General features: G+C 41.1%; 4 protein-coding genes across 13 annotated transcripts; 2 read left to right on the plus strand and 2 right to left on the minus strand.

The window, feature by feature from the left end:
- Positions 1-35: 35 nt before the first annotated feature.
- On the plus strand, positions 36-12330 carry mys (position-specific antigen beta subunit myospheroid). Of its 10 annotated transcripts, none has more exons than XM_020950193.2 (7): positions 36-852; positions 2839-3513; positions 3575-3803; positions 4318-4402; positions 6188-6622; positions 6681-7904; positions 11125-12330. In XM_020950193.2, exons 2-7 carry the CDS (start codon positions 2958-2960, stop codon positions 11188-11190), a joined length of 2595 nt encoding a protein of 864 aa, XP_020805852.1. In that variant the 5' UTR covers positions 36-852; positions 2839-2957; the 3' UTR covers positions 11191-12330. The 10 variants fall into 10 exon arrangements, with proteins under 10 accessions (XP_020805852.1, XP_020805853.1, XP_020805851.1 ...); XM_020950194.2 differs by lacking the exon at positions 4318-4402 and adding an exon at positions 4973-5057 and having other exon boundaries at positions 50-605; XM_020950192.2 differs by having other exon boundaries at positions 78-605.
- A 280-nt stretch (positions 12331-12610) lies between these two features.
- On the minus strand, positions 12611-17322 carry Upf2 (UPF2 regulator of nonsense mediated mRNA decay). The gene is made up of 3 exons (XM_020950210.2): positions 14437-17322; positions 14041-14371; positions 12611-13981 (listed from the first exon to the last, which is right to left on the minus strand). Exons 1-3 carry the CDS (start codon positions 17127-17129, stop codon positions 13208-13210), a joined length of 3798 nt encoding a protein of 1265 aa, XP_020805869.2. The 5' UTR covers positions 17130-17322; the 3' UTR covers positions 12611-13207.
- Positions 17323-17537: 215 nt separating this feature from the next.
- LOC110182200 (dynein axonemal intermediate chain 2) lies at positions 17538-20437 on the plus strand. The gene is made up of 3 exons (XM_020950221.2): positions 17538-17631; positions 17749-19308; positions 19366-20437. The coding sequence occupies exons 1-3, from the start codon at positions 17602-17604 to the stop codon at positions 19777-19779; spliced, it is 2004 nt and encodes a 667-aa protein (XP_020805880.2). The 5' UTR covers positions 17538-17601; the 3' UTR covers positions 19780-20437.
- Positions 20116-26513, minus strand: Ldsdh1 (Lipid droplet subset dehydrogenase 1). The gene is made up of 3 exons (XM_020950222.2): positions 26032-26513; positions 22347-23031; positions 20116-20606 (listed from the first exon to the last, which is right to left on the minus strand). The coding sequence occupies exons 1-3, from the start codon at positions 26049-26051 to the stop codon at positions 20343-20345; spliced, it is 969 nt and encodes a 322-aa protein (XP_020805881.2). The 5' UTR covers positions 26052-26513; the 3' UTR covers positions 20116-20342.
- Positions 26514-26650: the final 137 nt, after the last annotated feature.

Genomic DNA, 26650 nt, shown 5'->3' on the forward strand with positions numbered 1-26650 from the left:
ATAGTAATGTTTTCCCCCTTGTTAGTAGTTGGTCACACCACCTGTAATTAGTGTGCGAAAACATCTGTGCTGAACGTGATGACAAATTATTATGATTTTAAAGTTATAAATTTCATTAATTTGGTTATAAACAAACACACAGGATTCCACAACAAGATAAAATAAGCTGTTGGGGTCACGAATTCAATTTTAGTTGGAATATGTAAATGAATATTCTTATAGCTATAAACTAGCTACAAATTTCATGGGCTTTTCCACTTGTAAATAAATATAGATATAGCCTGAAACAAGCTAACCGGCTATGTTACGAATTTTACATTATACAGTACCCCCCAAAAGTGAGAATTCGACCCCAAACATGAGAAGACGACCCCGTGTATCTGTAAACGTGTAAAATTGACTTTAGACGTGTAAAATGTAAAATGTTAAATAACAGCTTCAAAATTCAGAGTGACCAGAAGCAAAATGTCACAAAAATATCATAAGTCAAAAAAATAAAAAAATAGCATCATAATTGTTGCAATCGGCTGTTCAATTTATTGTTTCCGTGGATCAAAAGCGTATAACTGGCCTGCGGCCCGACCAAGTTAACGAAAACAACGAAAGTACGTAGTGCAAGTATAAATTCTGCAGTAATTCTAACTGACTCAGCTACGTGTGCGTGTGTGTGTGTGTGCAAGCAAACTCCACAAGTGTGCGAGAGCAAATCAAAATAAGAAAACGATGAACAAGAACCAGCGGCCAAGCGCCCCTGATGGAAATTAATTTCGCGAATTATTGACGAAAACGCGGCGAAAGTTAGACCAAAGTGCTGTCATTGGTTCGGTGGCAAGTGAAATAAGTGGGGATTACGTAAGAAATCAATGGATTCCGGCTGCATTTGGCCAAAAACACCGAGTGCTCTTTTTTTTTTTTCTTCTTCCTCCTGATGATTTCATTCGCAGTGACGACACACGCACGAACACAGCGATAACGACCATACATATGTGTGCGTGTGTGCGTGTTGAGTGTTGTTTGTTGAACTAAAAGAGGCATGGACTCGAATCCTCTGCACGACACTTTTGCCCGTGTATTAAAGTTTTTCTTTTATTTGATTTAAAAGCTGCAGATCGGCGACGCCTTTGCTGATTACGCCTCGGGCTCTGTCTTTATCGCCTCGCCATGCAACTTCCCCCACCCACTCGCACGATCTAGCGAGTGGAGTGTACGTAGGCAGGAGATCAGAGAGAAACAGATCCAAGGGGGGGATGAGGGAGGGGACCTCAACCAGTACGCCCACATGTCCATGTGTCCATGTGTTGGTGGGCGTCCATCATTCATGGCAAAAAATAACACAAAAAAAAAACAAAAACTGTGCGCTGCAGATGCCGTTCTTTTTTTTTTTTTATAGTGAGGGTATTAATCATAGGGGGGCAGAGTCATCCCTTCTACCCCACCCATGTACATGTGCTTCAGAGTAACAACTGTTTTTCGTGTCCGATCCCATTACAATATCAAATTTTCTGTTTACTTTGGCGATTTTCTCGCTCACCTAGCATGTCATCAATATGAAACTTGGCCATTTGTCTGCTTTTATTATAAAGCTTATAATATGCAAAAATCAGACTGATCGCACGTCTATTTTGGGCTGTAGTATCACAAGTTTAAATAGTTTGGTTTCAGAGTTTCCTCATACAAGTAGGGCAGCTATTGCAGTTCATATAGAGGGTGTAGGGTATAGCGATTGCTCAATTTTCTTTCATTTTTTTCCTTATTCATATTTTTTAAAATTATACTTACTCTACTTTTTGTTTTGGCGGCACACGATCTTTCATGCAAATTGCGTTCGGATATGTGAGTGTGCGTGGGCGTCTAAATATAGATATATGTGTGTGAGTTTATGTACACACATGTGGAGCAAACAAGCTGCAGCCCTTTCGGTTATTGAACATATTGAATTTTGAGCATTTACTGCGAGTATGAGTGATTCTGATTCTGATTCTGATTCATTTAAGCGGAAATCAACTGCAATCGTTGTCGTTCACAATGACTACTCATTCATTGTCCCTCTCCCTCCAGCCTTTGTTTACATTCCGCCAGGAGGCCAAGCGGCAGTGGGAGCGGGACGGAAAGGAGGAGCGTGCTAACGGAACGTGCGCTGCTTGACAGCTTGCTGTGTTGCTGCCTCTCTTCCTTCCTTCCTGCCTTCCTTGATTCTTGTTTTGGTGTGTGTGTGTGTGTGTGTGTGTGTGTTTGTGTGGTTTTTGACGCCACAAAAAAACAAAAAAACACGCACACCCCACCCACACACCTTTATAAATCCATTTATCCAACGCAGCGCCCTTGTTTCACTGTCTGAGTGTGAGAGATGAGTCATCTCCCTGGCCAAGTTGATGAGAAAATAAAATTAAACATTAAGGTAGAGCAGCAAAAACAACAAAACGAATGAAGCAGGCAAAAGCAGAAAACGAAAAGGGGGGCAGATGTTGCGGGCAGCCTTAAAAGCAAGCAAAAAGTGTGGAGAGAGAGAGAGAAAAAAAGAGGGGATAGAAAGCAATGCACAGCAAATACGAAACAACAACAGCATCAGCTGAACTTCATTTACAGTGAACTCCACTTACGCTTACGGTCGAAAAAATAGCACAAGTTGTATTAAACTTTAGTATTTAGTTACAACATATTTCCTGAAATATGTATAAATATAGATCTCAAAATTGATTTCGCGTTAAATCTCCTTATTGGTATATATTTTTGGAGACTTCTTGACAGTGTTTTGTGTATATTTTTGCGCCCGCCACTGTAGTTCTTGTGATTCTGATTGGGAAACTAATCATTTCAATTGCTTTCTCCTCATTCCAGCTGCACGCTTCCAGTAAAGCGACAGAGAACGCCGAGAGAGCGAGCAAGACGCACGGAGAACCCTCCTCCAGCACCATCCTTCCAGCACACAGACCCACACAGACACAGAAGGACTCACGATGATCCTCGGGAGGACGAGGATTAACCTGGGAGCTCTGCTCTTAGGATTCTGCCTGCTGGCCGCCATAACGCTGGCCGCGGTGGCCCAGAAGGCGGGCAAACTGACACAGAACCCGTGCGGGGCCAAGGACAAGTGCCACACGTGCATCCAGACCGAGAGCTGCGCCTGGTGCATGCAGCCGGACTTCAAGGGACAGTCGCGCTGCTTCCAACACACGAGCAACGTTTGCCCCGAGGAGTTTGTCTGGAATCCGGACACCTCCGAGCAGATTCTCCTCAACAAGAACCTTACGCTGGCCGGCACAGCTTCGGCGGCGGGCATAGGAATGGGCGCCGGTGGCTATGGAGCTGGCGGTGCTGGTTATGGCGCTGGTTCCGCCGGGTATGGCGGTGCTGGCTATGGCATCTCTGGCAGCAGTTCGAGCTCCTATCACAGCTCATCCTCCTCCTCCTCGTCCATGTCCAGTTCCTATGGCTCGGAATACTCAGCGGGTTGGTCTTCCAGCGAAATTGTCCAGATCAAGCCACAGTCGGTGAAGCTGAAGCTGCGCATAAGTGAGTAGAGATTGCATCTTCTAGTATTCCATCGTTAAATCCATCCTCCGATTGTTTACAGACCAAAAGCATGACCTGAAGGTGAGCTATACCCAAGCAGAGGGCTATCCCGTGGATCTGTACTATCTTATGGACCTGTCCAAGTCCATGGAGGATGACAAGGAGAAGCTGTCGGCCCTGGGTGATAAGCTGTCGGAGACAATGAAGAGTATTACGTCGAACTTCCGTCTGGGCTTTGGCTCCTTTGTGGATAAGGTCCTGATGCCCTATGTGTCTACGATACCCAAAAAGTGAGTGCGGCTCTATAAAGGTAGAATAAGTTAAGGAAATAATGATTGTAATCTTTGATTATCAAGTTGCGAAGCGACAAGTCTTGTATTGTTTTGACTCTTCTAGACTTGAAATTATGTGATATCATAGGATTGTCCTTAAAACACCCTTAGTTTTAAATGTTTAAAGTAAATTTTGTTAAGATTAGCTCCTAAGAAACGCTCTGTAGTAGTCATAGGCCAGATATCGGAGATTAGTCAGCGCTTAGCCGGAAACTGCGATGACTTAATGAGTGACTGAGTGACTCCTTGACCACTTATAACCGTGAGTCATGTGTGCAGCCATGACTCTGATTGACAGTTTACGAACTTAACTCTCTTTCTCTCTTGATTAATGCCAAATTCAAGCTAATTTCTATCTAACTTGTTGAAATATCTGTGTACTTACAACCACACCATGAACACCAATCAACAACAAACTCAACAAACATCAAAAACAACAACAACAACGCGACGAATCGCATCGAATCGGTAGACTCGAGCATCCCTGCGACAACTGCAAGGCTCCCTATGGTTACCGCAATCACATGCCACTCAACAATAACACCGAAAGCTTTTCTGTAAGAGACGACGATAATACTTGCTTAACCATCGCATACATGCAACACCAACAAACATATATCCTGTGCCTGCCTGCTACTCTCCCTACCTCCCAGTAGATCCTCTCATTCCGAGTCACAATGTGCATGTTTTCCTCACTCTACCTCTCACTCGTGCTTGTCTCTCTATTATGCGTATTTCGTATTATTATTATTACTATTACTATTATTATGATCTCTCAGATATATCCATTATGCATTAAGCCTTAGTCATAAGTTTGTGTCTCTGTGTGTACTCTGTGTGTGTGTATGTTTGCTGGTGAGCAGGAACTCAGCACATCTCTCTCGACACTACTCCCTACTATATAGCGTATATATAGATATATATCGTAACTATATCGTAATTATTTGCACCACTCGATGTTGTCAACAAAATCCGTATTTATCCTTTCTTCTTTTTCGTTTGTTTCTCTCTATCTCTTTTTTTTAATTTCATTCATCCATCTATATATCTATTTATATTGTATTCGAAAAATTGCCCGAATTCGATAATATCCGATATCTGAAATTTAAAACCGATAAAAAAACTAGCCTGGTGGAGCCCTGCCCCAAATGCGATGCTCCCTATGGCTATCGAAACATCATGGGCTTGAGCACGGACACATATAGATTCTCTGTAAGTGGTCATCGCCCCCACAACCCATCGCATTCCATATCGGATCCATCGCCTCATTGCCTTGCACTTAACTCTCGGCCCGTGACCTACATATTCAATTTTACATCCTTATTCTTACATTATTATAACATTAATTCAATTCAGTTCAGTTCATTTCAAATTCAAGTTCAGTTATTTGATTTGCATCTTGGTTTTGGTGTTGCGATATTGTAAATGTTGTTATACTAATGTTTATCTACTTACGTAATTAATTTATTAGAGTCCAGCATTAATATAATCATAATTTAACTTTAGATATTAGATGTGACTTGGTTGTTGGTTATTTATTGGTTACCTGGTATCCCTTTGTCTTGTGTAATTATCCTAATTAAGCTGGCACACTCTGGATTAGTAAAGAAACCTGGGTAAAACTCGAATAATAGGGATTTAGGGTCACTGGATAATATATTTATATAGATGGTCTGCTTCCCAAAGGCTTCTAGTTTATATATCCCTGTACTCAAAGGCTGCTCCGATTTTATAAACCAGCTTTTGTTGCTAAGTTGAGAGGGTCTTAATGTCCTGTATGGCTAATAGTGTTCTTGGTTCCTTAGAAAAAACTGTCTAGATCTCAGAGACTAAAAGAGGTATAGCTACCAAATTTGGTGCAAACATTTGTAGCGCATTTAGGCATATAGAAATGGCTTTAATTAATTTTACCACGCCCCCTAACACTAGCAGAAAGCATAGAAAAGGCCTCCTCTTAGCCTGGTAGCCTTGAGAAATTCTTTAAAAAGTATTCCTAAAAAATGTGACGAATTACTCATAGCCTGGCTGTATATATAGTATCTTATCTTACGCAGAAACACTTATCTTTTGCGCTAACACTAACTATACCCATATTTATATATTGCTATATTGCTATATTGAGCTATTGATAAGGTTTAAAGTGGCTTTGTTTGCTAACCGAATGGATTTCTCAACTAATCCTAGAAGGCTTTGGGAAGAGCAGGATGTGTGCCAGCAGCAGGAGCTTGCTATAACCCTAACTGCTTGCCTGATCAAACACAATCACCATCACTAATTACTACCATCACTAATGTGAAAGATTCTTTAAATAATTCTCTAAATTTCGACGATATCCCTGGCAGAACGAGGTAAAGGATGCGGCCGTGTCTGGTAATCTGGATGCACCCGAAGGTGGCTTCGATGCCATTATGCAGGCCATTGCTTGCCGCCAGCAGGTGGGATGGCGTGAACAGGCCCGTCGTCTGCTCGTCTTCTCCACGGATGCGGGTTTCCACTATGCCGGCGATGGCAAATTGGGCGGTGTGATTGCACCCAACGATGGTGAATGCCATCTGAATCCCCAGGGCATGTACACGCACTCAACGGTACAGGATTATCCCAGCATATCGCAGATCAATCAGAAGGTCAAGGAGAATGCCATCAATATTATCTTTGCTGTTACCCGCAATCAGATCTCTGTCTACGAGAAGCTCGTCGGTCACATTCAGGGCTCCTCGGCGGCGGTGCTGTCCAACGATTCGTCCAACGTGGTGGATCTGGTCAAGGAGGAATATGCTGTGAGTATGAGAAGACAATTCGAAAGAAAGAAATCTAATGTAACCTCTCTATTGATAGAAAATCTCCTCATCGGTGGAGATGAAGGACAATGCCACTGGCGATGTAAAAATCACCTATTTCTCATCCTGCTTGGGCGGCGGACCCGAGCTGCAGACCTCCAAATGTGACAACCTGACGGTGGGCCAACAGGTTAGCTTCACCGCTCAGATACAGGTGCTCAAGTGCCCCGAGGATCCGCGCGATTGGAACCAATACATTCAAATCTATCCCGTGGGCATTAACGAGAGCATGCTCATCCATTTGGAAATGCTTTGCGCGTGTCCATGCGAACAGCCCGGCTCCACCGGTTATGAGAAACATTCGCGGCACTGCAACAACTTTGGTACCTTCATGTGCGGCATCTGTGACTGCGATGAGCATCATTTTGGCAATAGCTGCGAGTGCTCCGTCTCGGATATGAATTCCACCATAAACAACGATGCCAGCTGTCGGGCGGATAATACAACGACGACGGACTGCTCTGGCCGTGGCAATTGCGTGTGCGGCTCCTGCGAGTGCTTCAAGCGAACCAATCCCGACGAGGTCGTCTCTGGCAAGCTCTGTGAGTGCGATAACTTTAGCTGCGAACGGAATAAGAACCAATTGTGCTCCGGCCCGGACAATGGCATCTGTGACTGCGGACGTTGCATCTGTAAGCCCGGCTGGACGGGCACCAGTTGCGCCTGCAAGGCCTCCAATGATACCTGTATGCCACCCGGTGGCGGTGAGATCTGCTCCGGTCACGGCACCTGCGAGTGTGGCGTCTGCAAGTGCACAGTGAATGATCAGGGTCGCTACTCGGGTCGTCATTGTGAGAAGTGCCCGACGTGCTCGGGTCGGTGTCAGGAGCTAAAAGACTGCGTCCAGTGCCAAATGTATCATACGGGCGTCCTCAAGAACGTCGACGATTGTGCCCGCAACTGTACGGCATTTACGCCCGTTGGGGTGGACAAGGTGGTGATCGATGAGCACAAGGATGAGCAGATGTGCACGTTCTTCGACGAGGATGACTGCAAGTTCATGTTCAAGTACAGCGAGCAGGGCGACCTCATTGTCCATGCCCAGGAGGAGAAGGAATGCCCGCCCAAGGTTTTTATGCTGGGCATCGTTCTCGGCGTCATAGCAGCCATCGTTCTGGTCGGTTTGGCCATTCTGCTGCTGTGGAAGCTGCTCACGACCATCCATGATCGCCGAGAGTTTGCCCGCTTCGAGAAGGAGCGCATGAACGCCAAGTGGGATACGGTATGTACACAGTATATTGGATACGGGATTTGATCAGGGAAATTACTGTATAGAAAATATTATTGAAATTTAAAGAAGAAAGGGAACTCTCTACGGGGAGCCGAAGCTTATATTCCCTTTGTAATTGAATCAAATCGGAGATCGATCAAAGCTAAAAATATTCTCACTCTTTGAATCAATATTTATCCATGTTTTTATATTGCAATTTTCTCTACAAATCAAAGTTTAAAAAATTCATAACTATGCCAAAAATTCATTAATTTAAATTCGGAAAGCTGTTCTGTGCTAGTTTTTAATAAATTATTAAAACTGCATACTCCATTTAACATTTAAGACAATTCAAATTTTTGACAATTTTTCAAAATTCAATTTCCTCAATTTTAGGCCTTAAAAGATTGTGAAATTTTTGAAAAAATTAAAATTGTGTCGGACAAAGCTAGATCGATTCGGCTGTTGATGCTGATCAAGAATATATATGATTTATAGGGTCGGAAATGACTCCTTCATTAGGTTTTAGGCTTTTGACTATAATTATAATCCAATTTTTGAGTCGATATTTTTCAATATTTTTATATGCAATTTTTACTAAAAATTAAAACTTAAAAAACTCATAACTATGCCAAAAATTCATTAATTTAAATTCGGAAAGCTGTTCTGTGCTAGTTTTTAATAAATTATTAAAACTGCATACTCCATTTAACATTTAAGACAATTCAAATTTTTGACAATTTTTCAAAATTCAATTTCCTCAATTTTAGGCCTTAAAAGATTGTGAAATTTTTGAAAAAATTAAAATTGTGTCGGACAAAGCTAGATCGATTCGGCTGTTGATGCTGATCAAGAATATATATGATTTATAGGGTCGGAAATGACTCCTTCATTAGGTTTTAGGCTTTTGACTATAATTATAATCCAATTTTTGAGTCGATATTTTTCAATATTTTTATATGCAATTTTTACTAAAAATTAAAACTTAAAAAACTCATAACTATGTCAAAAAAGCATTAATTTAAATTCGGAAAGCTGTTCTGTGCTAGTTTTTAATAAATTATTAAAACTGCATACTCCATTTAACATTTAAGACAATTCCAATTTTTGGCAATTTTTTAAAATTCAATTTCCACAATTTTAGGCCTTAAAAAATTGTGAAATTTCTAAAAAAATTAAATTTGTGTCGGACAAAGCTAGATCGACTCGGCTGTTGATGCTGATCAAGAATATATATGATTTATAGGGTCGGAAATGACTTCTTCATTGGGTTTTAGGCTTTTGACTATAATTATAATCCAATTTTTGAATCGATATTTTTCAATATTTTTATATGCAATTTTAACTAAAAATTAAAACTTAAAAAACCCATAACTACGTCAAAAAAGCATTAATTTTAATTCCGAAAGCTGTTCTGTGCTAGTTTTTAATAAATTATTAAAACTGCATACTGCATTTAACATTTAAGACAATTCCAATTTTTGGTAATTTTTTAAAATTCAATTTCCACAATTTTAGGCCTTAAAAAATTGTGAAATTTCTAAAAAAATTAAATTTGTGTCGGACAAAGCTAGATCGACTCGGCTGTTGATGCTGATCAAGAATATATATGATTTATAGGGTCGGAAATGACTTCTTCATTGGGTTTTAGGCTTTTGACTATAATTATAATCCAATTTTTGAATCGATATTTTTCAATATTTTTATATGCAATTTTAACTAAAAATTAAAACTTAAAAAACTCATAACTACGTCAAAAAAGCATTAATTTTAATTCGGAAAGCTGTTCTGTGCTAGTTTTTAATAAATTATTAAAACTGCATACTCCATTTAACATTTAAGACAATTCAAATTTTTGACAATTTTTCAAAATTCAATTTCCACAATTTTAGGCCTTAAAAAATTGTGAAATTTAAAAAAAAAATTAAATTTGTGTCGGACAAAGCTAGATCGATTCGGCTGTTCATGCTGATCAAGAATATATATGATTTATAGGGTCGGAAATGACTCCTTCATTAGGTTTTAGGCTTTTGACTATAATTATAATCCAATTTTTGAGTCGATATTTTTCAATATTTTTATATGCAATTTTTACTAAAAATTAAAACTTAAAAAACTCATAACTATGCCAAAAATTCATTAATTTAAATTCGGAAAGCTGTTCTGTGCTAGTTTTTAATAAATTATTAAAACTGCATACTCCATTTAACATTTAAGACAATTCAAATTTTTGACAATTTTTCAAAATTCAATTTCCTCAATTTTAGGCCTTAAAAGATTGTGAAATTTTTGAAAAAATTAAAATTGTGTCGGACAAAGCTAGATCGATTCGGCTGTTGATGCTGATCAAGAATATATATGATTTATAGGGTCGGAAATGACTTCTTCATTGGGTTTTAGGCTTTTGACTATAATTATAATCCAATTTTTGAGTCGATATATTTCAATATTTTTATATGCAATTTTTACTAAAAATTAAAACTTAAAAAACTCATAACTATGTCAAAAAAGCATTAATTTAAATTCGGAAAGCTGTTCTGTGCTAGTTTTTAATAAATTATTAAAACTGCATACTCCATTTAACATTTAAGACAATTCCAATTTTTGGCAATTTTTTAAAATTCAATTTCCACAATTTTAGGCCTTAAAAAATTGTGAAATTTCTAAAAAAATTAAATTTGTGTCGGACAAAGCTAGATCGACTCGGCTGTTGATGCTGATCAAGAATATATATGATTTATAGGGTCGGAAATGACTTCTTCATTGGGTTTTAGGCTTTTGACTATAATTATAATCCAATTTTTGAATCGATATTTTTCAATATTTTTATATGCAATTTTAACTAAAAATTAAAACTTAAAAAACTCATAACTACGTCAAAAAAGCATTAATTTTAATTCGGAAAGCTGTTCTGTGCTAGTTTTTAATAAATTATTAAAACTGCATACTCCATTTAACATTTAAGACAATTCAAATTTTTGACAATTTTTCAAAATTCAATTTCCACAATTTTAGGCCTTAAAAAATTGTGAAATTTAAAAAAAAAATTAAATTTGTGTCGGACAAAGCTAGATCGATTCGGCTGTTCATGCTGATCAAGAATATATATGATTTATAGGGTCGGAAATGACTCCTTCATTGGGTTTTAAGCTTTTGACTAACATTATAATACCCTTCAAGGGTTTAAATATATCATATATCTTAGCTAATCTTTCTCTTCTTTCGATTGCAGGGCGAGAATCCTATCTACAAGCAGGCCACCTCCACCTTCAAGAACCCCATGTACGCGGGAAAATAAATAACAACTTAAAAATCAAAGGCGGAACATGAACATCTCTAAGCTAAATATTAGTGAAAAATTACGTGTGTCGTCGTCGTGTCTCTGCTTTTGAAGAAACTAACAGGAAACCAGGAAAACCCCCCACAACAGCCAATATATATATATATATTATATGTTCAGAACCGATACCGAAACGACGAAGGGTGCAAGAACCACGAAAGTCAAACTGCCATTGAAAACGCCTTCTAAACTAAGTCAGTCCCCCATATAGTATATATATTTAATATATATATATACACTGAACGAGCAAAACGATTTGTGCCTTGCAAAAACATATATATTTTAGACTTTATATATATATATATCTATATACAAGAGCTTCCAGCAGGAGGACAACGCACAACAAAGCTACACACGATACAAAAACACACACACAACACACAAGAAGCGCCAGCAAACGATTATGAATTATGTATGATTTTGTGTTCTTTTTTTGTTAGTTTGTATTTTATTTTATTTTTGTACGCGTATCTTTTTGTTTAAAAGAAAATTCAAGAATTAATGGATGGCCCCTGTTTCCATCCGAGTCCCCCCTTAACCTTTTCCTTCCCCGTATTTGTTTTATATTAAAAAAGAAACACAATCTAACTTTAAAAATTAATATTTAAGCGTATTAACATTTAAGCTTGTAATTGTTAATTGTAGCCGCCTTTTTATTTAATCATTTTTATAATAATTATTTTTTTACAAAATGAAAACGAAAAAGGAAGACCAGAGGAAAAAAAATAAGAAAAACAGAGAACCTAATGTGTTTTTATATTTCTTTTTTTTTATTTTTTTGTAATAATTAGTCTGTGTGTGTTTTTTGTTTTATTATTGAATTTTCTTCGGTTCATTAATAGTAAATTAATACTACTATATAAATATATATACACATATATATTTTTTTGCCATTTGTACTGATTACTGATTAACAAAAAAAATATTTAAAGCGTAGCAGAAGAAAACGAGTTGGTTTTTAAACGTGTTTTGAGTAATTTTTTATTAATAATGATAAAAAAAAGGAGAAACCGATAAACAAATTAAAAAAAGTGGAAAAATTAAAATTGTTTTGATGCTAATTTTTAGTGAAATAAAAATGAGAAAAAAAGAAGATAATTGAAAAGATTTAAATGATTGTTTTTGGGAAGAGGATTCTTCTTCGGCAAATCTTTTTTCTTTAGAATTTCTTTTAGAAAATTTTAAATGAAAATAAAATTATAAACTAATGAAGGTATGAAAGTTGTTGATGGAAAAGCGTTTCTTCTTCGGCAATTCTGGAGAGGCTCCTTTTAAAAAAGAAAGAGAGAGAAAAACAACTAAGATCTGTCTCTTTCTCTCCCTCTCTTTTATTTTCACTGATTTCAGACTGTTTTTGCTTAAAATAAAAGTCAAATAATGTTGTAAACACATCGAACATGAATGCCCAGTTTATGTACATCGAATATATAAATGTATATAGATATATATATGTATGCATATATATGAATATCTGATCTGTATGTTGTATATATCGTTGTATACATTAGGTTCTGTTTTCGAAACAAGTCTAGGCAATGGTACGTACTATGTATGTAGTATTAAAGATATAGGGTTAAGGTTGGAGTTACATCTGCGGCAGTGGCAGATGCAGAGGCTGTTCGTTTCTGTTCCATTCTGTTCTGTTCTATATATTATGTACATTATAATATCGAGGACGAGTACGAGTACGAGTGCCACTTACTCATGGCTTGAGCTGGCTGCGATTGCGAGGGCTTCCTGGCATCTGTTTGTCTGTCTTCTGTCTCCGAGTGGCTTCATTCTTGTCTTCAGTTTTGTGGGCTTAAGTACGGCTTCTGAGGTGTGTGTTTTTGTGTGTTTGTCTGCTGGGAGCCTGCACGTAGTGGGCTCTTGGAGCCACGTCCTCTCCCTTTCGCGTTCTCAGTCGCAATCGCAGTCACAGGAGGAGTAGCTGGTAGCTAATAGCAACCCTAGTTCCGTTTCCTGGTCCCTGTTCTCAGTGAAAGATGAGATCCGCATCGGGGGCGCCTTTCTGGTGCTTGAACTTGTGCTTGTTCGACTTCTGGTAGTAGCTTTGATGGCCAAAATTGCGCTGCTGTGGCGGCAGCAGTGACTCCTGGTAGTCCTCCTCTTCGATCCGCTCCGTTATGTTCAGGGTTAAGCGCTTAACCTTCTCCTTCTCCTCGCGTATCGCCTGCTCCTGACGCTTCAGGTTGATGGCCAGATGGGAGTCCGAGGCGGCCACAAAGGACTTGAACTGCTGCTTGCCACCCTTGTGACCGCGAACCATAAGGACGAAAGGTACATTACTTCCTCCTCCACCTCCTCCTCCTCCGCCTCCAGATTTGGTGCCCTCGGCTAGAGCTTCTTGGCCGCCGCCACTCGTGGTGATGGCCTGCAAGCCTGGAGCTGCATCGGGCGTCACAACGGCTGCCTTTGAGATCTGCAAGGAGGCCTGACCCGAGCTGCCATTAATCTGATCGTAGGATTTCTTCTGCAGGCGTGCCGTCATCGGCACCGGTATATCCTTGGCGGTGGCCTTTAGCGGCTCCTTCATGCGCTCCTGGTACGAGTCCGTGGTCATCTTCTCGTACATCTGCTCAAACTCGAGATCCTCCTTGGACTTCTCCGGTGGTGGTGGCGGCGGCAGCGGTGGCTCTGTCTCATTCTCCGTCCAATCATTGGACTGTTCCGGCTCCGCCTCCTGGTTATCGGCCACCTGGCGCTCCCGCTGATCGTTGGACGAGCCCGAATCGTCCTCATCGGTGACCTGTGGATGTGTAAAATAATGTATATACTCGAAAAGGGAACCTCCCAAGAGTAGCTTACGTTCTCCTCCATCTCGTTCATCTCGCTAATGGTGCCTAGCGCTGGGTCCTGGGCAGCTAAGTTGCTGTTGCTGCTATGGACGCCACTGCTGCTGCTGCTGTTGGCCTTCAGCTGGGGATATAGCTTCTCCTGCAGCTGATCAATCGCCGCCTTGGCCTGTTCCAAGCTCTTGTACAGCTTCAGCTTGGGCCTCACGCCGGACAAGCAGTCGCGATAGGTGTGATCCACCAGGATGGGAAAGAGATCGGAGGTATTCTCCGATCGGCTGAACACGGGATGCGATTTCTTGAACCAATAATAGTGCTGGAAGAACACCAGGAAGTAGTCCAGTCTGCAAAAAATGCAAGGAAATGATAAGAGAACAAAATATTGAACCAGGAGCATCCCAATACTCACTTCTTGCGCGTGGCCTGACTGGTGAAATAGGGTCCACACGTGTCCAGCAGCATGCAGGCAAGCTTCAGTCGGAACAGGCTATCCGGCGGATCCAGGGGCGAGATGACGTTCTGGTCCATGGATACGCCCAGCGATATGATCGAGTAAAGGGTGTTGAGAATGTGCGTCGACTCCACCAACTTGTAGTTGTACATCTCGCCCAGATACTTGGCCATCGCTATTCGTCGCTGGGCCATCCGCGGCGAATGGATCTCCAGACCGGCACGTATATCCTCAAAGACATTGTCAATGACAACGGTCACCGCACGCGGCTGATAGGAGCTCAGTCCTGACACGAGATCCGCCAGACACCGGACCAGGGGGAAGCGCAGCAAGTAGGCCTTGCTGAGGCACTTGATCGCATAGCTGTTCGTCTCCGGATCCTGCCAGTCGATGCGTCGCAGCATCTTGATGCAGCGCTCCACATTCTGCTTGCACAGCTCCTCGAAGATCAGGTGGCGGATGTACTCGTGCATGGGCGGACGCGGTGTGAGCTCACGTTTCGATGACTCTGGCGGCTTGACCAAATAGTAGACACTCTCGATCTGGGCCGCGTGACGCGAATCCATGGCCGTGGCCGTCTTCATGCGCAGCATTTGATCCAGGAAGACATTCATCAGGAGCCGGGCATCACGGCAATTGTACAAATACACACCGCTGACCTCCACAAAGGCGCAGGCCATCTCGATCTGATGATGCTGGAAGTCGCGCAGCAGCATCTTCAGGCATCCCAAGGCATCGAACTTCTTGAACAGCCCGAACTTGACCAGCTCACCGATGAACCGGACAATCTTCAGCTTCGACTCTATATTCAATTGATTCTTCTTGCGGATGTGCCACTTGAACTCCTTGCGCAGCAGTTCGGCCAGATCGGCAGCCATGTCCGTGTTGCACATATGGATAATGGCCACGAACCGCGACAGGTATGGCAGTATGTCCAGCCGGGTGCGCTGCACCGAGAAGATCGTTCGCGTGAGCTTCTTGCGCTGATGCTTCGTGTTGAAGTTGAGCAGGAACTCGATGGCCGCCGAATCGATGAGCTCCTTGTTGACGCAGTTGAAGAGGTTTAGCAGGAAGGCATCGAACTGTTGACGCAACTGCGTCTGCGATTGGCTCTGGCTGGGATTCTGTTGCGGCTGCTGCTGCTGGCGACCCAGCTCCATGAGGGCATTGCCCATCTTTTGGGGCTTCAGCTCCTCGGTGGGCGTTACAGGAGTGCCTGTAGGCACTGCTACCTCCTCGCCCACCACAGTATCCAGTGCTGTATCCGATGTGGTGGATGGCGGATCATCTATATCCATTTCCGCATCTAGATTCGCCTCGATGGCCTCCTCAGTCAACTCGCTGGGCTCCTCCAGTGTCTCCAGGTCCACCTTGGGTGCCGAAAAGTTGGGCAGAAACTGACGCAAGTCGGGCAGATCCGTGTAGAAGGCACGCGTCTCCTCATCACCCCAAGGATCCAGCACACCAAAGGAGGCACTGTCCAGCATATTGTCGATGACGGTGCCCGGATTGCAGCACTCCGACTCTTTGGCCAGCTCTGGCAGCGGCTCTCCCAGCAGCTCCGACAGCGATTGGGCCGAGGCCAGCAGCTTGTCGAATCCTGCCTGCATCAGTTCACATTTCTCACGCTTCTCCGAGGATATCTCACCCTTGCATTCCATGGTCCGGCGTATATTCTTGGTCATGTTCATCAGCTCAGCCTGCTCGGACAGGACGTGTTTGCACAGGGCCTTGAAGTAGCCCTTGAGCATGGTCCTCAGATTGAGCTGCTTGTCGGCGGTGAGGAAATCCGACTTGGGCACCTCTACCCCATATTTGATGGCCAGTTGCTGCATCTTCTGCGGCACCAAGCCGGCGTACTCCTCGCCGCAGTGACGGCAGAAGGAGAGTATAATCGAGAAATTACTATGATCATCCTTGTCCTGGGCAATCAGATGGACCAGGACTACGCCCAGCTGTGCCAATCCCGGCTTCATCTGGATCACCCCGGAACTAACCAGTTCGGCAAAGAGGCGCAGATCCACCCGGAGCTTGCTGGGATTGCCAATCTTCTCGCCGCTTGCCTTGATGTTCAGTGCCTTCTGCCAGGCCTCCAGAAACTGCATATCAAAGTCCGCATATGTACGATGAAGGCGGGAGGCCAGAATGACCACGGCCGGGACATCGGTCATCTTGAGCTTGGCCTCAGCCAGTGCTGCACAGATTTCCGAAATGTATTTGCTTAGATTGAGGGCGGCCAGCTCGCGCAGCAGCCCATCCAGCTGGGTGGCAGTGAACACCTTGAGTTTCTTCACAAATGCCGTGTTCTTCTTTAGATTGGAGTCCAGGCGCGCAAAATGCTCCTCGCCGGGCAGCTCGAAATTGGAGTTCTCCAGGCGCAACTGACGCTTGCTCTCTATCTTGTCGCGCAGCTCGCTTATGAACTGATCCAGCTCCTCGCGTTCCTCCGCCGAGGCATCCTCCGCTTCTGCCTCCGCCTCGGCTTCCTCCGCTCCTTCCCCCTCGCCTCCTCCACTCCGGTTGTTGTTGTTTTCCGCATCTTGGCCAGCAGCAGCAGCGTCAGCGGTGACTGTTGTCGTGGTGCTCGCTGCTGGCTGCGACTGTTCATCGGCGACGGCGGTCGCCTCGGGTGTCGAATCGCTAGCTTGCATGGCGGGATCGGTGCTCGGACTCGATGCGAATCGGTTTCGATTGCTCGTCGCACGCTTCTCGGTTGCTCCGTTTTGAAATTCAATCTGCCAGCAGCCAGAAATCAGATTTCATCTGTGTTTTGTTGCTCGTTGCCTCGACTTTTAGAGATGGCCCAGCGCCGCGCACGGTACCTATCGGTCAAACGGTCACACTGATGGGCGCCAGATGGGCGATAGTTCACGCGGCAATGCTGAAGAACATATATGAATTCTTGGGAAATTAAAGGAAAAACTATTTATTTATTATAATTGTTTATTTTAGTTATATTATAAAATATATTAAATATTAGTTTCAAATTGTAGAAATACATTTGAAAACTAAACCCTGCAATCGATGATTATATATACTTTAACCGTCAATTGTTATCGATAGCTGCAATTCGATTTGAAATTAAATCGTTACTTTTTCATTTGACAGAAATTCAAATTTAAAATGTGTAATATACAGAAAAGTACGAAAAATGTGTGTAATGTCATTAGGATTCAATAAATTAAAACCAAAACAGTCCACACACACACCACACTTACAGAAACCTAAGCAAAAAATAATATAAATAAAAAAAATATATTTATTCTGCAGACCATGCACTCAAACCATTATACCTACACACGCGAGCGGCGTCGCTTCGGTCAGCAATGCCTGTTCCAGGACCGCAACGAGCTGATGGTCAGCATCCATCCCAGCGGCAAGCAGCGACACAAGTACATCATGCGCAATCCCACATGCATGGCCACCCAGCTCAGCAAGCAGACGGCATTGAGTGTGATGGAGACGGAGAATGTGACGCTCGATCAACGCGGCCTATACCACTACGAGGGCGGTTGGCCCAAGGAGGTGAATCCGCTGGACGAGGAGCAGACACAGCGCCACCGAAAGAAGGTGGAGCGGGATGATACCTGGGGCGAGCAGGTCCTCGAGATGATCAGGAAGGTGATGGCCGTTGCCGAGCAGAATAATGCCCTCAATATCTATCAGAATTTCTTTGCCGATTTGCCGCCAGAACTGGGACATGACCTCAAGTTGCCCTATAAGGCTCGCATCATGAATGTGTTCCACGACCTTTGGCTACCAGCCAGAACCATGACCTCCATTGAATGGATGCCCAACAATAATCGGCAGTTTATGGCACACTTTACCAATCAACCATTGCCACTGACTGCCTCCGAAGGCAACCACAAGCCCAAGGGGCGAGTGTGTCTTCTACCCGAGGAGCCAATTGGCGAACAGAATGGCTTCTATATTTGGGACGTCAAGAATCCGCTTAAGCCGCGTATTTGCTACGATTGCTCGGAGCCCGTCCAGATGGCCAAGATCTGTCCGAAGGACGAGGCCAACATGGTGGGTGGAAGCATTTTGGGGCAGGTCTGCCTGTGGGATACCTTCAAGGGTGGGTTGCCGGTGCGCTCCTGTCCCCTGGAGGTATCCCACAGGGAGGAGACCTCTGCCCTCTGCTGGGTCCACTCCAAATCCAACACCGAGTTCTATTCTGGATCGCTGGATGGCTCCATCAAGTATTGGGATACCAGGGATCTGAAAATGCCGCTGCAAGAGCTACTGCTCGAACCGGAACCGAAGGAGCCGCAGGCCAAGAGTGATGCGCATGGGGTTACGGTCCTGGAATTTGAGTATACCATCCCGGTGCGCTTCATCATCTGCAGCGACATGGGTCATGTCTTTGTGGGCAATCGCAAGGGTATGAATCCCCAGGAGGCCCTCATCGCTCACTATCCCTTGTTCGCTGGCCCTATAAGGAGCATCAATCGAAATCCCTTCTTTGTGAAGAACTTCCTGGTCACGGGAGACTGGCGGGTTCGCATCTGGTCGGAGGAGGCCAAGGATGGCCCGAGTACTATGTATTTTCGGAAAACTAATCAAATTATGTGTGGAGCTTGGAGCACCGGACGATGTTCCCTGTTCGTCACCGGGGATATCAAGGGCATTGTGGATTTTTGGGATTTGCTGCTGCACCAGCGGAAACCCATTCTTTCCATAGACTTCAAGGTGCCCATTAAGAGTGTGGTCTTTCGGCCGGATGGGGATCTCCTGGCCATTGCTTTGCAGAATGGTGACACACAGATACTCAGGCTGGACGAGTCCATGCGCTCGGCCACCGGCAAGGAGAAGGCCTTAATTGCTGCTGTGGGTACTCTCTAATTATCCCTAATCCCTGATTAACTAATTAATTATTTATATTAGATGTTCGAGCGTGAAATCTCCCGCAGCAAGCTCCTGGAGGCTCGTGTGGATGAGATGAAACTAAAGCGACGCACAATGCACATGGCCGAGGAGGCACGTCAGGAGCAGCCCACTGTCCCCCTGTTAGAGCTCGATCCCGACAATCCCGATCAGTTTGTGATGATGATCGAGGGCGATGAGGAGCTCCGCAAGGCCATCGAGGACTTCCACGACACGCTGATCAGTGTGGAACGAAAGCGGTCCAAGCGCACAGTCATCATGGAACGCACTGTCTTCGAGGGAATGGATATTTACGAAGACAGAGACTTCACGTCCTTCCAGAAGCCGAAGGTCTCAATTCAAGGACATTCGCACGATACAAAGAGCAGGGCATCAGCGGATCACAGAAAATCACATACTGTCGAAATGGAATAGGAGAGCCAGTCATCTTTTAGATTTCTCTCTACCACAAATTAATCAAAATTTATTGTCTAATTACGAAGTCTACCTACCGAACTCGATAACTAAATCGAAATAGGGTTTAGTCTCTAAAGAAAAATCTTGTATTTATTGAGAAGATTATATAAAAAAGGTTTCTTTATAAGTTATATATCAAATTTAAAGATTTTTCTTTTAAAAAATTCCAAGAGAACCCATAAATACTCACTCATTGAAGTCAAATTTGAAGGGAAAACTATTTTTTCTCACTCTATGGAGTACTCTTTGGAGACTTTTATTACGACGAAAAAAAAATACATAAAATATAAACAATTAGCCCGTCAACGTTTGCTTTTAATTAAGTAATAACCTTCCTAACAGCTAAATTGGCTTGCTAAACTCACTTTCCATGCGGCAATAAGCTGCAGCAATTAAAAGGAGATAATAATTAACACAAATGTTAAGCAGTACTAGTAGTCGTTGTTGTTGTACATAGTTGTAAAAAAAAAAAAAACAATGTTAAAGCTTTATGACCTACAGGAATCTCCTCCATAACTCCACTAGTGCTTGTCGGTATCAACTCCCGTGTCGAGGAAATCGTTCACCAAACGCATCGCCTTGCGCGGTATCAGACGACCGATCTTCTCCACAGCAACAAAGTGACGTGGAATGGCAGCCTCCTCCAGACCCTGGCGCTGGGCCTCGATAATGGAGCCAGCAGCCGTATCGGCAGAGATCAGTTTGAACAGGCTGGGGAAACGGTAGCGGGGATTCTTGCACAGACCCGTATCGATCATGTACGGATAGATGGTGGTCAGCTTGACCTGGAGATTGAAGGAAAGGGATTGAAAGGAAAGCGGGGAAATAAGTTAATTATAATATATATTAAGAAACAAGAATTAAAAAAAAAGTAGAAATTAAATAAAAGGTTAGGATAATATAAAATAGTTAAGAAATATCTGAAAAATGCTAATTAACTTGTGCTAAATTGACAAAAACAATGCGTTCAATATATGTAATATTAAAAATAGTTGTATATAACTATTTTAAAATATATAAAAATATTATAATGTGCTTAAATTCATCTATATTAATGAAAAACTACAAAATAAAGTGAAGCACTAAGTACACCAATGCGTATACGTAATATTTAGAAACCGGAAGCGCAGTTTTGTTATGTCATTTCACTTTTTGGCCGCTAGATGGCTTCCGAGACCTCGTCAAAATAGTCATTAAATCGATTTGTTTACCCTTACAGTGTATAGTAATTTAAGCAAAACGCAATGAAGGAGTCATTTCCGACCCCATAAATCATATATATTCTTGATCAGCATCAACAGGGGAATCTTTCTAGTGATCTCCGACAAAAATTAATTTTTTTTTTAAATTTCTCAATTTTTTAAGGTGTAAAACTGTGCAAATTGAATTTTGAAAAATTGTCAAAAATTTAAATTCACTTAAATTTAAAATTGAGTATGCAGTTTTATTAACTTATTAAAAACTAGCACAAAACAGCTTTCCGAATTAAAATTAATGCTTTTTTGGCGTAGCTATGAGTTTTTTAAGTTTTAATTTTTAGTAGAAATTGCATATAAAAATATAGATAAATATCTACTCAAAAAATTGGATTATACTTATAGTCAGAAGCTTAAAACCCAATGAAGGAGTCATTTCCGACCCTATAAATGATATATATTCTTGATCAGCATCAACAGCCGAGTCGATCTAGCTTTGTCCGACACAAATTTAATTTTTTTAGAAATTTCACAATTTTTTAAGGCCTAAAATTGTGCAAATTGAATTTTGAAAAATTGCCAAAAATTGGAATTGTCTTAAATGTTAAATGGAGTATGCAGTTTTAATAATTTATTAAAAACTAGCACAGAACAGCTTTCCGAATTAAAATTAATCCATTTTTAGCTTAGTTATGAGATTTTTAAATTTTGATTTGTCGTAAAATTGGAATATAAAAATATAGTTAATATCGGTTCAAAAATGGTAATGCACCTTGAGTCAGAAGCTTAAAAGTAAGTGAAGGATTCATTTCCGACCCTATAAACTATATATATTCTTGATCAGAATCGACAGGAGAATCTTTCTAGGTATCTCCGGGAGAAAATGAAATTTTCACAAAATTCCCTTTTTCCCAAAAAAAGATAAGGGGTTAAAATAGTTAAAAATTCGAAAAAATAAACATTTTAAATTTAGTATGCAGTTTTGTTAATCTAATAAAAACTAGCATAGAACAGTTTTCCGATTGAAAATGAATGAATTTTTGACTGAGTTATGATAAATTTTCATTGCAAGAGTTTTAAAGAAAATTACGTATACGCACTGGGGGTGATTGGTATTTAGGTATTTCAAATTTTGAAATAAACAATTGAACTAGTTAGTTATGTTAATTTGTACTAGCAATAAACACGATTGGAATATTGTTTATAATAATTAGATAGTTTTAAATATCAAATGATATCGTAACCATAATATATCAATATCATTAGTATAGATATTATTATACATTCTCGTTCTATCGATTTCTTTCTCAAATTCAAAATTATACTCACATTATTTTGGGGATTCTTGTAACGCAGCTCCTCGGCCAGAGCGGCCATGTATCCGCGAACGGCGAACTTGGTGCCGCAGTATGGAACCAGATTAATCAGCCCAAAGAGACCGGCACAGGAGGACAGAGCCACAATGCTGCCCTCGTTCCGCTCCACCATGTCGGGCAGGAAGGCCTGGATCATCCAGAAGTGCGACAACACATTGATGTCGTACATCAGACGGATCTCGTTCTCGGTGTGCTCCAGCAGGGGATGGCAGGGCATGATGCCGGCATTGTTGACCACCACATGGATGAAGCCATGCTCCTTGCGCACCTTCTGGGCCAGCTCCAGCAGCTCCTCCCGCTTGGTCACATTGCAGACGTAGCCGTGGGCCTTGCCGCCGCTCTTCTGGATCTCCTTCACCGTCTGGTTGTTGGTCTGCTCATTCACATCCCAGCAGATGACGGTGGCCCCCAGTTTGGCATATTGCTGGGCCATATGCTTGCCCATGCCATGGCCAGTGCCGGTGATCAGGACCACCTTGCCGCCGACCTCCTCGAGTGGAGCGGGACGGAATAGGTTAACTATCGCCTCCACAATGGCAATCCAGAACTTGACGATCAGCATCACAATGTCCACGATCAGGAGGACAATGTTGTAGATGTCGGTGCTGTTGCCATTGTTGCTGTTGCTGTTGCCAGCACTGGTAATGGAAAAGAGAAAATATTTTAAGAAATTTTTGAATATACAAAATATGTTGGTTGACATTTTTAAGAGTGATGGAAAAATCAAAGGTAGCTAGATTGGGTTTTAAAAAATGTGGAACTTGTATACTTTTCAATACATTTCAATTAAATATAGTATATCTAAAAAGTTCTTGAAGAAATCCAACTTGAATTTAATAACAAAATGGTTTCTATTATAATCCCGCTTCCGTCTTTAGTTAATAAACTTAATTAACACATTCCATCTTGATAACAATATAATTCTTATTAAAATAAAAAAAAAATGGATTATTATAACACAATTATATTTGCATTTAATGCAAGTGATAATTAATCTTTACTCTTAAACTTGACTTCTGACGTGGAGACTGTGACATTGAACCCAAACTAACTCATTTAGTTAAGTGTGGTAATTAAGCTAATGGGTGATATCTTTATATTTATATAAAAAGTATACATGTAGTAATTGAAATGCTGCAACTGTCATTACCTGAACCACCTTTAAGCCGATTGACCTTTCATGTAAACCCTTTGATTTGAAATAATTGCAACATTTCTTTAACTTGCTACATTTTAAGATTATATAGTATATTTATATTAAGATATATACTTTTTTTTCTGATGTCAAAAGAAGTAATTAAGATAATATGATTATAAAAGTTATACCCCAGTGTAAAAATAAGCTAAATTATAAGGAAATTGTATAATATTTTAGAGGTATTATCAATCTATTAGTACCTCTGGTATATCTTTGTTTTTCTTTAACTCCTATCTGAGCTTGTCATAATTTCCCTATATTTTTCTGGCTGTATAGAAATCATAGCTTTATATAGAATTATATCTCTCTTATTTTTTGTGAGGGTCTTTTGTGGGAAGTGCGTGCTGTTGTTAGTTTTGACCCTTGATCCCAGCATCATTATTATTATAAAAACAAAAAAAACAATAAAACTAAAATGGAGTGAAGTGGAGCGGAATGTGAGTCGGGGTCCAAGTCTGGCCTAATCCGGAGAGTCCAACTCTTGCATGACCAGAGCCATCACATCACATCACATCACATTTGGGGTGTGCGTGTGTGAGAAGCTTATCGTCATGTCGAGTGACCTTTTTGGCATCCTCAGCTCAGACTCCTCCTCCCTCAGCTACACTCCAAGAAAATATTCTATGAAACTATAACATTTATAAAGATCAAGTCTAACTAAAGCCTAGAAAAGATATTCAAGTTCTTAAGATCTCTTATTAGATTTCTGTTTAAGCTTCATCAGAATACTAAACAACATAAACTTTTCACCTGAAACTCACTTACTTTTACTTATTTTTTTATAGATTAAAGCTTATATTTTTTAATGGTTTTTTGAGTGACTCTTCATGGGTCTGGGAAAAGTGGGTGTTCAGCGTTTTTCCCAGCTCGTTTTCATGTTCTCTCTAATTACACTGTTTGCCGGCGCTGCAGCTGCGTGCCTCGATCTTGGTCATATATGGCACAGATATTACTACATGTAGTTCAGTAAATACATATCTATATATATGTTTATATATAGATGATGATCGTGCCACTCCCGCACTTCCACTTCCACAAAAAAAAGTGATTTAAAAAACGTAGAATAAAAAAAAAACGCCCTTATCGCCGGCACTTCTGGAATGCTATTTATAAATAAATAAAACACCTTCTGACTTTCGCTGAGAGCGTGCCGATACCAATGAATGTCGTGTTGTTTCCAAGAAAAGTGCAACCCACAAATGGAATAAACCCCAGTTGGATTTATACTGAAATAATGCTTGATATGGGGTGCTAAAGTCAATACAATATCTAGAAAAATATTATTTGAATTATATTATATTGTTATGAAAAAATATTCGCATTCTTTGAGTCGATATTTACCCATATATTTAAATGGCAATTTTTCCGTAAAATCAAAGTTTAAAAAAAATCATAACTCAGTCAAAAATGCAGTAATTTCAATTCGGAAAGCTGTTCTATGCTAGTTTTTATTAGCTTTATAAATCTGCATACTCCATTTAAAATGTTAAAAAATTTAAATTTTTTGTCAATTTTAACGATGTAACCCCTTTCCTTTTTTTTAAAAAATTGAAAATTTTCGAAAAAAAATTTGTTTCTCCCGGAGATAGCTAGAAAGTTTCGCCTGTTAATGCTGATCAAGAATATATATGATTTATAGGGTCGAAAATGACTCCTTTACTTTCTTTTAAGCTTCTGACTAAAATTATAATACCCAAAAAAGGATATAAAATAGATCGAATTCCACTAGGATACAAAAAAATGTATACGAAATATCTGATATTTATATATCCATAAATTTATTTAATTTAATTAATTTGTGTAGTAAACCAGAAACCATAAAAATAGGTCTTGAATTATGCATTTCTCTTGCATGAAATCTTGCAAGAGAAAATTCATAATTCAAGACCTATTTTTATGGTTTGGCTTAAGGCTTCAAGAAGACTCCCTCGGAAGGTAAAAAGCTCCCCCAAACTCTCAGTTTCATTGCATTGTTTCTTAAAATCTTCTAAAACTTTTTAGAATCTTTAGAGATCTATTAACCCTTCGGTTCCACGCATAACTTAAGCACGATCTTTGTTTTGAACTTGATCTGAAGCTGAGGGGTTATTTTAAGAGAGTAATTTTGAGTATTTTCTTTTTTTTTGGAGTTGGGCTGTCTGGTCAAAGGTGCTCCAGCAGTGATCATCATCGCGGCGGATGGATCTGCTCCAGCAATGAGGTGTTTTCTGAAGCACCTGCTTGAACCCTGCTCTTGGGGAGGTGGCTTCTGGATGGCTGATAACGAGTCTCTGTTATCACCAATAACGATTATAATGGGACCCTAATGTGAGTGTGTTCCATTGATAAGGCACCGGGCTCCTCGCACTCTCACTCTCTTTCTCACTTGGCTGGCTGTTGTGTTGCCAACAGCTCTGGATTATATATAGTATATATATATTTTTTTTTAGTTAACACTGACCTTTGCGACACTTTGGTCATATTTAAAGATTTCTATTGAAAAAGGAATTCCGTAAGGATGTCGGGAGACCAGTTTTTGGGAGCAAACCGTTAGCGGCTGTTAACGAATTCAAACTGAAAATTGTACAGCTAAGTAAACACCGCACTACGCACCGCTCCGTGCCGCCGGTCGTATAAGTTATTATTTCAAATCTACACACACACCCAGATACTCGCTCGTACTTTCAGATACACTACACTACTCATAGATACAGATACAGAGCAACAGTCGCAGCTGCGACTGCGACTGCGACTGCGACAGAGCGTTCTATAAACATTGCTCCGACACATGTTCATCCGATCCGATCCGATCCGATCCGATCTATATGGAACGAGCCCAAGTTCCGTCCCCGGCTAGGGGTGCTCCAATATGTGTGTGTGTTAATCAGGGTCCGATAGTAATAATACCAAGACTAAAAATGATATATATGTCATATAAAAATATACACACAGAGCGATACAAACGACAGAGCTATCCCCCAGATGCAAAGATACATTTCTCTAGAGATTTGGTATAGAGAAAAGGGGTCTCCCTTAGACTGTAGCAAGTTCATCGATCAGTTCCCTCTTTTATTTATATA

This window comes from Drosophila serrata, unplaced genomic scaffold (assembly GCF_035046125.1).
Source record: "Drosophila serrata isolate PLE 108 unplaced genomic scaffold, ASM3504612v1 contig_251, whole genome shotgun sequence".
In the NCBI taxonomy this organism is placed as follows: Eukaryota; Metazoa; Arthropoda; class Insecta; order Diptera; family Drosophilidae; genus Drosophila; species Drosophila serrata.

What these genes read in the sequence shown, in the direction of transcription:
- mys (XM_020950193.2), top strand. Translation starts at nt 2,958, where the DNA reads ATGATCCTCGGGAGGACGAGGATTAACCTGGGAGCTCTGCTCTTAGGA. An exon ending in GTGTCTACGATACCCAAAAA is followed by an intron (nt 3,804 to 4,317) that starts GTGAGTGCGGCT and finishes TCGAATCGGTAG; the next exon opens with ACTCGAGCATCCCTGCGACA. An exon ending in TGGTCAAGGAGGAATATGCT is followed by an intron (nt 6,623 to 6,680) that starts GTGAGTATGAGA and finishes CTCTATTGATAG; the next exon opens with AAAATCTCCTCATCGGTGGA.
- LOC110182200 (XM_020950221.2), top strand. Translation starts at nt 17,602, where the DNA reads ATGTGTAATATACAGAAAAGTACGAAAAAT. An exon ending in TACAGAAAAGTACGAAAAAT is followed by an intron (nt 17,632 to 17,748) that starts GTGTGTAATGTC and finishes TTTATTCTGCAG; the next exon opens with ACCATGCACTCAAACCATTA. An exon ending in AGAAGGCCTTAATTGCTGCT is followed by an intron (nt 19,309 to 19,365) that starts GTGGGTACTCTC and finishes TATTTATATTAG; the next exon opens with ATGTTCGAGCGTGAAATCTC.
- Ldsdh1 (XM_020950222.2), bottom strand. Translation starts at nt 26,051, where the DNA reads ATGACCAAAGTGTCGCAAAG. An exon ending in ATGACCAAAGTGTCGCAAAG is followed by an intron (nt 23,032 to 26,031) that starts GTCAGTGTTAAC and finishes TTCCATTACCAG; the next exon opens with TGCTGGCAACAGCAACAGCA. An exon ending in ACAAGAATCCCCAAAATAAT is followed by an intron (nt 20,607 to 22,346) that starts GTGAGTATAATT and finishes TTCAATCTCCAG; the next exon opens with GTCAAGCTGACCACCATCTA.
- Upf2 (XM_020950210.2), bottom strand. Translation starts at nt 17,129, where the DNA reads ATGCAAGCTAGCGATTCGACACCCGAGGCGACCGCCGTCGCCGATGAA. An exon ending in AGTCAGGCCACGCGCAAGAA is followed by an intron (nt 14,372 to 14,436) that starts GTGAGTATTGGG and finishes CATTTTTTGCAG; the next exon opens with ACTGGACTACTTCCTGGTGT. An exon ending in TGAACGAGATGGAGGAGAAC is followed by an intron (nt 13,982 to 14,040) that starts GTAAGCTACTCT and finishes ACACATCCACAG; the next exon opens with GTCACCGATGAGGACGATTC.